This window comes from Histoplasma capsulatum (genome assembly GCF_000150115.1).
Source record: "Histoplasma capsulatum G186AR genomic scaffold supercont2.1, whole genome shotgun sequence".
Taxonomy (NCBI): domain Eukaryota; kingdom Fungi; phylum Ascomycota; class Eurotiomycetes; order Onygenales; family Ajellomycetaceae; genus Histoplasma; species Histoplasma capsulatum.
This window is the reverse complement of record NW_025544801.1, coordinates 3353862-3363065: the sequence shown is the minus strand read 5'-3', so window position 1 is coordinate 3363065 and position 9204 is coordinate 3353862. Positions and strand designations below refer to the sequence as shown.

Genomic DNA, 9204 nt, shown 5'->3' with positions numbered 1-9204 from the left:
TCCACACACACGCACACACACGCACACAAAAATTTCCTCGATTACCATCCATACTTACTCCCCGCCTCTCGCTTATTCCTCTTGCCAGCTGCAAAGCTCTCCTCCAGTGCATCGCGCTGATTACTTACCGCATTAACCAGCTGCTGCAAGCTGTGCTTACCCGGCGCAATTGAGCGAACGGGGTTGTGTTGCTGGGCAGCCAGTTCTGCGTCAGATGCTGACAATAGGAATGCGTTGTTGGAGGAGTACTCTTGATCTGTGTTGAAGGTTATGATGTTAGGGTTCGATTGTTTTTCACCAGTGGCACTTGATGAGGATATGGAGAGGCCTTGACGGCCAAACAGCTGACGTTTCTGAGCAGGGGTGAGATTCAAATCATCGGCTATGCTGGCGAGGGTTTGTGGTTGATTTTGGGGTCCGGGTTCAGTGGTTTCGGCGGGTACGGTGGGGTCAGTGAGTCCGGAGGATTCAATGGTTGAAGTAGTAGAGGGATCTGTCGTGCTGTATACCAAAGGTACATACGGGCTGGAGGAGGGCTGTGAAACGGACGGGGCTTGTTCATCTTCCTTCCCAAGCCCAAAGAGACTAACTTTTGGCTTCGGGCCCGCATTAGATATGGTATCTTCAGCTTTTCCCTGCCCAAGTGTTAATGCTGTTTCAGTCGCTGGCCTCCCTCCAGCTCCCGACGGCGACGTAGTCCCAGGTAGCGACATCGCCGTTTTCCTCATAGCCTTCTTCATGGTCGTAGCCCTAGCCACAGACAAAGGCTTGAACATCATCGCATTTCCCTTCGGCTTAACAGCCAGTTTCTCAACCTTCTCTTTGGTAGATTCAGTTATCCCATCGCCAAATGCACCATCCCTTCCATCCCTAACAACCCCCCCAATTGCCCCAGAATCAACATCCCCATTACTAAGATCCCACCTCATCTGGTGGTCAGCTTGCCGGTCAAACCCCGGTTCCGGCCCCGTCTTCAAGGCAAAAACCTTGCGTACAGGCGCTCCCGTTCCATCACCCTTCTTATCCATTCCAGGCCTAACCGGTCCCTTCCGCTTCGGTGCCGGGAGTAAAGAGTTGAAGGACGAAAACGCACCGCCGCCACCGCTCTGAGTACCTATTCTGGGACGTTTTCTCGCAGGACCGTCACCATCATCGCCGTTATCGTCGCCGTCATTTCGCTGAGCATCAGACGTAGTATGTTTGTCTGCGTCGGGCAGGCTCACGAGGATCTTGCGCCGATTCCCTCGATCAGTGAGGCTTTGGAAACTCGGCTCGAGGGTAGTGGAAAGTGTAGCGGGAGCTGCTTTCTTCTTCTTGGGTAACTCAGGTGTAGATTCTGAATCTGAGCCTTCAGAATCTGAATATGATACTAGTGCCATGTCTATCAGATGTGTTGTTTCGTGGGTAATTACAGTGGTTCAGATTGTTGAAAGTCAGAGGTGATAAGGTGATGCAAATCACATGATATATAAGTTGTGATGGGTTGCTAATCACGGGTTTAGATTGGTTCGTCCTCTCCACGACCAGCGCGCTGGTGGTGATTGAGCTCTTTTGGCCTAACGTTCTGGCTAACTCTTAGCGCTAATTTCTAATTTCTCACTAATTATAACTGGAGCTCATCCTCCGAGGTTGAAGAAAATACTTCTAGAAAGTCGAGTTAAAAACGTACTAGAAGCGTTGGCAGGAAAAGAACAACTCTGCTTTAGCAGCCAAAAATAAATCTGCGGGTTCAATTGAGGCTTGTTGAACAGAGTGAACTTTGATAAGTAACTAGTTGATGGCTTGTATATAGTGGAATATAATTATTGGTTGCGGTCTACATAGTGTCTTCTGACAAGGAAAATAAGAAATTGAAAGGCTGTTGAGATGAAAAATTATATATGAGTTTGACTTAGTGAAGAATACTCCGTAGGTGGATAGATATTGGAGAGGAAGGAGATGCAATGAAACAGTTTGATGAATGAATAATAATAAAAGCAAATACTACCACGGTACAGTAGATTTAATATTAAAGAATAATTATTCATATATCATCAGTCAATTTTTTAAAATCGATTAAAACAGCATTAATGAGCACGATATCTTAATCTAGGGATAACTATCATGCATTCTATCGCTTCTTTCAGACTTTCCATCCTTCTCATCGCTCTGAAAATGAGAATTAGAAACAAACAAAGGGTATCATCAGGGGCTCCCACCGTCAGTTCTCAGCAGCGTCTGTTGAGTAATTCTCATTTCAAGCGCCACAGCCCTCCCAGCTCCATCGAGTTCGAAGACAAGCTCATCAATAGACCTACCTCCGTACCGCAAGCCATCAATCAACATCCACGTTTTACAAGGACCGCTGAAAATCTTCTCCTTGGTCATATTATTATTGGCGCCCGGCTCCGGAATATCCGCAATGACACGGAAGGAGGTTCGTGCTCGGACAGATCCGCGCGACCTGTTGGCGTACCTTGCCGTCAGGCCGGTGGGCTGCAGACGGAGACCTACTTTAGGGAAAGTTCCCCGCGGTTCCCCGATGAATGCACCAACAAGGTCTTCAAATGAAACGCCGTTGAGATAGAACGAGTCAATAGCTAGTCCTGGACCAGGGCTGTCCTTTTCGTCACTGATTTTCACCACAGTGGTCATGTCGTTTTCATTGTATGGGGATGTGTAGGTTCCTGCGAAAGCTTCTATGGCCTGGATCCGGGCTTCTTTTTCTAGAGTGGCGCTGAGTAAACTGCCAATTAAATCAGCAAGGAGTGTCCTTTGGCGCCCTGGGTTTGCACCCGCCGCCAGAACCGTGAATCCAACATCGTAGTCCGGGATGAGGGCGATTGCGGAGCCGTAACTACCAAGGTCTCCAAATTTGGTATAAAAATCAACAAGTCTTGGGCTTGATGATCGGTAAATTTCCCAGGGGCTGCCAACGGAAGAGAGCAAAGAGGAAGTGTGAGAGTTGGGCTTCAGCCACCGTCGAGTATCCGTTTCTGAAATCAGACGAGATTGCAGAATCGACTGTCCGACCCGAGCCAGATCAGACGCACTTGAATAAAATCCTACAGCAGGGTTGCCGGATCCAACCGACGCGTTCCAATACGATGTTACAGGATCAGATGGGATAATTCCCCAGGTGGCGGGAGGGGTTTCGACACCGAAACGTTTGAGCTTGAGTCGATCGATGATCGAGCGCTTGACCGATTTTTCAAATGGAACATTCGTGATTTGCTCGAGTGCATATCCAATAATATCAAAAGCCACGTTCGAATAGATAGCAGTGCTAAAAGGAGCAAAAACCGGATGACGGCCGATGAATTCCGCGAACATGTCTGCGCAAACCGAAGCTTAGTAAATAAATGCATTCAAGACATGGAGCCAAAGTTTAACGCTTGCCTCTTCGAGTGCAAGGGTCGAAGTGAGGACCCCTCTGTCCACAACGGGGGACCTCAGGATCACTTAAAGCTGGAAGACCGAACTGCGTCGTTACTGTTTGGTTCACTCTGCCGGCCATGTCGTTGTAATAATCTAAGGGCGGGTTAATATAGAGAGCTTGCAATTAGCGAAAGGGATAATGGGGAGCTTTCCTCGACCAATTCCTGATAGCTGACTTGCTAGAGAACCGACCGTGATCTCTCTCCATTGTGGAACCAGGGTATCATCTATATTCCCCCATTGCCTCTGGATTTCCCTCTCAATTTCAGGGACAAATTTCGCAACAGGTTCATTGAAATATTTGAAGCCAGCTTCGATCAAAAAGGTATATAGCGTCATAACCTTTGAGATACTTGCAATTCGATACATTGTGTCTCCATTGAGTTTCTGGCCCTTAGCAATTGAGCCTTTGAGACCCGGGGCATCGTGATGGTATTCATAGAGTAGGTTCTCCTCATGACTTGAAAAGATATTGATTGAAAATGACGTGGTCCTCGCATCTAAGTCAGTAGACTGGGAGAGAAGTTCTTTGAGGTTGGATTCGAAATCCTCGATTGCTTTCTTCCAGGTCGATGAATTGGAAAGCATTCGAGGTGGAGGAAATGCCTGGCCGAGAAGCGGGCAGTCCGCCGCATAGAGATTCTTGCATAGGAGCAGCAGAGTCAAGGTGAATCGGATGAAACAGAGCGACATTTTGGAATAACGGTTTTGACACAGTTTGCATCAATATTCCAACAAGGGCAAATGGAGCGGGCAACAGACGATGACTTTGAGTTGGACTCTACTTATTCATATTCAATTTTAAGTGTGAAAGATTGCCGATCTGTTGTATCTTTATGCACATCGCCATCGTTATCACACTTGGCAGCAGATGGCGATCGAAAGTCATTGTGCCGTTCAGGTGACCCTGTCACTCGTGGATATGCCGATGCTGGATCTCTCTCTGGGTTGGCATAACCGGGAATTGCGATTTGACAGGACGCGATGTTAGGTTACTCAATTGATGATCCTTGGAAAAACGTGTTAATCCCGGGGGGTCAAAACTGTACATGCAAGATTTAGCCCATATCAAAGGGAGCTAGCTGATGGTAAATCCCCAATGTTCGAGAAGCTAATCAGGGCACACATCCAAGATCCAACAGGTCTAGAATAGTCTCGTACCACATATGGATCTTTCAAGCAAGCAAAATTTGCAGAGTCCGTATGTCCACAATACATTTACGGTCCGGGTAGCTCATTTCTCTGAATATAAAGCTTCAACAATTGGAAGCTCAAAGTGCACCCAACGTTCGGAACTCAACTTAAAGGGATCTGAACGCCAAGCGAATGATAGCCGCTATCACGGTTTTAATTTTTTTTGTAAATTCGCAGTGGTGGTATATCTTTTTGTTAGGAGGGCGAACCCGGAAGCTGCAGTTTCACGGTGCAGGGTTTAGTGACGTTCTGTTTCTTCGACATACACAGTAATAGTTTTGCATAGTTATGTGCAGTAACTTCTGTTTGTGTCTCTTCGAACATGAAGGTTGGGTTTTGGTTTTACCCGCGATCTAGAAGACTAATTTGTCCGAGGCCCGAATTGGAATGATCAAGCCAATAAACAACCACGAAGTTACTCGTATCAAAGTACGCGAAAAACACCTCGGGGTAGGTCTAGGCCAGACGAGGACATACTGAGTAGAGTATCACCCAATATTAAAATCTGCACGAGGGAGAAAACCACAGATTACTTCATCTTCCCCTATTCCCGCGCTCGCGCTCCTCCACCCACATACGATCTATTATTTGAAAAACCTCTGTGGCGCTCTTTAGGAGCTGATCATCCATCCCAAGCGCCCCGTATCGATGTTGCATTTTATCAGGATGCCATCTGACCCGTTCAATTTTCAAAACAGTAAGAATGTCAGATGCTTGGGACTGAATACTGCTCCCCCGCCCCGAGTCAGGGCCAGGGCGAGGAGCGGGTGAGTCCGTCGGGCTGGAAACAGGCGCGTTCCGTATAAACGTTTCCACAGACTCTGGAGAAATGTCCCTTCTTTTACCCGATTCAACAGGCCAGAAAATGAGGTTTCGAAGTTTTTCGTCCATTTTGTCAGCAGAAGTGGTGGCGCAATTCGTAGTCGCTGCCGCACGGGCTCGCACATTCAAATCCTCCCAACTATCCAAATACCTTCTCCAGACATCCAACCAAACAGTCGCTTGACGCTTTTTCATCTTCCTCTCCTGGCCCCTCCGTAAGCTTTCCTCAATCATCCTTTCAAACGCCTCACGTTCACTCCCCCCATCCCTCCGTCTGCCTTCCTTCCTTTGCTTTTCCCGCTCCGTCTTCCTTCGTTCCCTTTCCTCGAAGATCCCCTCGTGAGTCTTCTCCCACATACGTGCACGCACATATGCCGCATATTCCTCATCCGTCATCTGCTCCAGCTCACCACGCCCGTCCGGACGTGCGTAGGTGTGAATTGGCTGCCCATATACCGATTCCCAATATGCCGCGCCCTCATCATCAGCCAAGGCGTCGAAGAGAGATTCACGGAATGCCGCGTCTGGGGACAGTTCCGGAGGCTGGGCGTCGTCATATGTGGACGAGGATTTGTGGCGTTTGGAAGACCAGTGGCGGCGGTGGTGATGTCGACGTCGATAGTGACGTGGATGGGATGATCTTGATGGCGCTTGTGGTTTAGCACCATGGCTGCTATCGCCGCCCCGACCTTCTGATTTTGATTTAGAGCGTCCTGTGCTGTGTTTAGATTTGAAGCGGAATCTGCTCCGCTGGCCCGTGGAATATTCGTCATCCATCTGTGTTGCCAGAAGCGCGTAGTGTCCTATGAGCTTCGCAGTTGGTAACAGGGTAATTTAACTATCTAAGGCCCCAGATACCTGGGAAACAAGTAGCAAACCCGTGGGGATGCCCAGAGACTAAGTGATGTCATTTTGCTTGCATCGGAAGGAACGTAGTGGAAGAAGCGCTGTGAATTATGGCCACTTGCGGTTGCGGTATATCAGATATGAATAGGCGATTGGAACGCACCTATTTATCCTCGGCAGTTTCGAGTGGAAATGATGCTAGTCATCAAATGTAGATATTGTGAATACCCGTTGCGAAGTTGAGTTGAGGTTGGACATCGACAAGCTCACATCACATGATATTGAAATATAGAGTTGTATTCCCAATACCCAAAATATAATACCTATCTTATTATCATCTATCCGCAACGACAATACAATCAGCAAATCTCAATCAAAAGGTGGAGATATAAAAATATACTTAAAATGAAAACCCAAACTGCTTTCCAGCAACTCGTGTCCCATCTTCGTAGACGTCAAACACAATTACATCGCCTCTCTGATCCTGTATCTCTCTCCTCCCTTTTTCCTGCAGTAAAATGTTGACTGTGTCAAGCCACAAATATAGCGGACGGACCGACCTCTACCAGGCACACCAAAATCGTTACATCATATTCGATCCCCCGCCTCCCCTTCTTCCTGGTGAGGTCGTAGAGTGGGGTTGTTGGAGAGTGGGTGGGGTTCCCTCGTATTCATTGTAGCCGGCGTACTTCCACGGCTATTATCTGTGATTTTCACCAATTCTCCTTCAACGAGATTCCGTACGTAGAATGAGAGCAGGGGATACGAACAGTTGATGATTGATTTTAGATTGCAGTATATGGCACGCCCGCTGAAGCATCCAAGCGGACACGTAGGATTTGATAACCATAATCCGCCCCTGGTAACAAAGAAAAGGTAAGGAAATGAAAACGTTTTACTACAATTGTCCCGATTCTGTTTTGTATATCCTTCTTGAATTGATTACCAATTTTCAATCAATGGACGAAAAAAAGGTTCATATGTAGCTGAATGTAAGAAAATTGGTCCTGCTTCCTTCATCCAAGTGTGAACAGCATAGGAGGTATTTTTGAGAGGCGGTATAAGAGAGCAAGAATAAAAATAATACAAGGAAAATGGAGAGAAGGTGATGGGGAAAGCAGCAAGCGGGAGATTGAGAGACATAAGAAAAATAATATATATGATGCATAGAGAAACAATGGCTGCACTCAACGCAAACGCAACTAAACCTGATAGTATTCGTGCAAACACAAGGAAAGATGGATATATAAAGATTTAAGGTGTGAGTGGAGGGAAGGGGGAGAGAAACAACGTCCGCTATCATGTATCAAAGCAAGTCTGGGGAAAATCACAGATCAAAAATCAAAACCTCCGTTTTTGACTGGCTCTAAAAGCCGTGAAGCCAACATACGCCGCAACAACAAGAGCTAGGAACATAATGATCTTAAATAAAAACCATAACCATCCACCACTACCATCATCGCCACCCCTGCTATAAGCGGCTCCCTTTCCGGCCTTGGAACTTGTCTTCTTACCGGCGCCCCTGGAGATGGGAACTTGGTCTGTGGGCGCCTTGTTGTAGAGCGAATAGGTGTCGATAGATATGATGTCATGGTTGTCGCTGAGTTCGCCGGTCTCGGCGGACACTCCGAGGTAGGCGACTGTGGGGATGTTTATAGATTGCTCCTCAGAAGCTTCAACGGTGAAGCAAGAAGTCCAGGAGAGGTCTGATTTATATTGCAGGTCGAGGGAGAGGAATTTGTCTTGGAAGTAGGTTATTCGAGCCTTTGTAGCGACGGACGCACCGCGGATCCCTCGAGCCTTATTTTGTTTTAGTTTTTAGTAGGGACATGGGAATCAAAGATGTATAGAATCAGTATCAGAAGGAGGGAAATATAACTTACCGAGCATCCAGCAAGCTCATTGGGTTTGCCATCCTGCGCCTGGTCATACGACACCTGGCCATCGCCTAGCATAGCCATGACATAGGGGAACGCAGGGTTTCCCCGGTTATTCTTGTAGGTGTCGATGAAGATACCCAATCCTTCGAATTTGTCCATGAATCCAAAAACAGGGCCTTTCGTTGCTCGTTGTTTGGTAAGCCATATTGCCATGCCATCTCCATGAAGGGTTCCTTGGCCGTCAATCCTGAACTCAATTTCTACCTATATCAGGACCCACATTCAGCACTTCCCGTCTGATTATTTTTGACCAATGAAAGAAAGGGAACTGACCTGCCAATTGGTCGCGGTTAACGGGACGCGCGAGAACAGCCAGCCTTGTCGCGATTGTCGATCGGGCGTAAGGCGGATATATCTAATCCGTTAAGATAAGAGTAAGCAGAAGTAACCCCTTGAGTGTTCAGGGGCATGTCGAGATGCTGAGAAGAAGCGGAAGACGCAAAAACATACCGATCGGTACGGATAACGGTATCACCACCAAAATCGAACCATCGGTTTTCAGAATCTGAATCTAGATATGGCTATGGAGAGGCAATAAGTCAATTGCGAGCTCATATCTGCATTGGAAGCTGAGTCCTTTGTTCTAACACACCTGGGATAAACTGTATGCGATCATCTAGACGTGTGGAGGAAATAGCCAATGATTAGTGATTGGAGTTTGGTAAAACAATAGGACCATATGTAGGTAAAAGCAACATACTGGGACACGCTTGACATCGGGATGATCTTCGAAATTGTTACGATCTTCCAAGCCATATTCCTCGCCCAGGGCAAAGCCCAGCACCCATAGCCAAAGGATCGTGAGCAGTCGTACGAGCATTGTCCGTGAATACAGAGCGCAGACGGGTTCCGGTGCGGAGGGGAGGGGAGGGCGAGCGGAGGTGGAGGTACAGGATGCGGGAATTAGAAGAGAAAGGAACCGGTCGTAGCGGACGGCAGGGGATATTTGACTCGCAAGAGAGATCAAAGGAAAAAAGGTGGAACG

At 47.4% G+C, this 9204-nt stretch overlaps 4 protein-coding genes across 4 annotated transcripts; all 4 read right to left on the bottom strand.

The window, feature by feature from the left end:
- Nucleotides 1-41: 41 nt before the first annotated feature.
- HCBG_01097 (uncharacterized protein) lies at nucleotides 42-1379 on the bottom strand (the record flags this gene model as incomplete). Its single annotated transcript, XM_045428147.1, has 1 exon — nucleotides 42-1379. One exon carries the CDS (start codon nucleotides 1377-1379, stop codon nucleotides 42-44), a length of 1338 nt encoding a protein of 445 aa, XP_045292122.1.
- An 805-nt stretch (nucleotides 1380-2184) lies between these two features.
- Nucleotides 2185-4110, bottom strand: HCBG_01096 (uncharacterized protein; the record flags this gene model as incomplete). The annotated part of the gene is made up of 3 exons (XM_045428146.1): nucleotides 2185-3314; nucleotides 3409-3510; nucleotides 3594-4110. The coding sequence occupies 3 exons, from the start codon at nucleotides 4108-4110 to the stop codon at nucleotides 2185-2187; spliced, it is 1749 nt and encodes a 582-aa protein (XP_045292121.1).
- A 1018-nt stretch (nucleotides 4111-5128) lies between these two features.
- HCBG_01095 (uncharacterized protein) lies at nucleotides 5129-6210 on the bottom strand (the record flags this gene model as incomplete). The annotated part of the gene is made up of 1 exon (XM_045428145.1): nucleotides 5129-6210. The coding sequence occupies one exon, from the start codon at nucleotides 6208-6210 to the stop codon at nucleotides 5146-5148; it is 1065 nt and encodes a 354-aa protein (XP_045292120.1).
- Nucleotides 6211-7267: 1057 nt separating this feature from the next.
- Nucleotides 7268-9074, bottom strand: HCBG_01094 (lectin; the record flags this gene model as incomplete). Its single annotated transcript, XM_045428144.1, has 6 exons — nucleotides 7268-8079; nucleotides 8163-8423; nucleotides 8493-8574; nucleotides 8670-8740; nucleotides 8812-8835; nucleotides 8920-9074. 6 exons carry the CDS (start codon nucleotides 9037-9039, stop codon nucleotides 7621-7623), a joined length of 1017 nt encoding a protein of 338 aa, XP_045292119.1.
- Nucleotides 9075-9204: the final 130 nt, after the last annotated feature.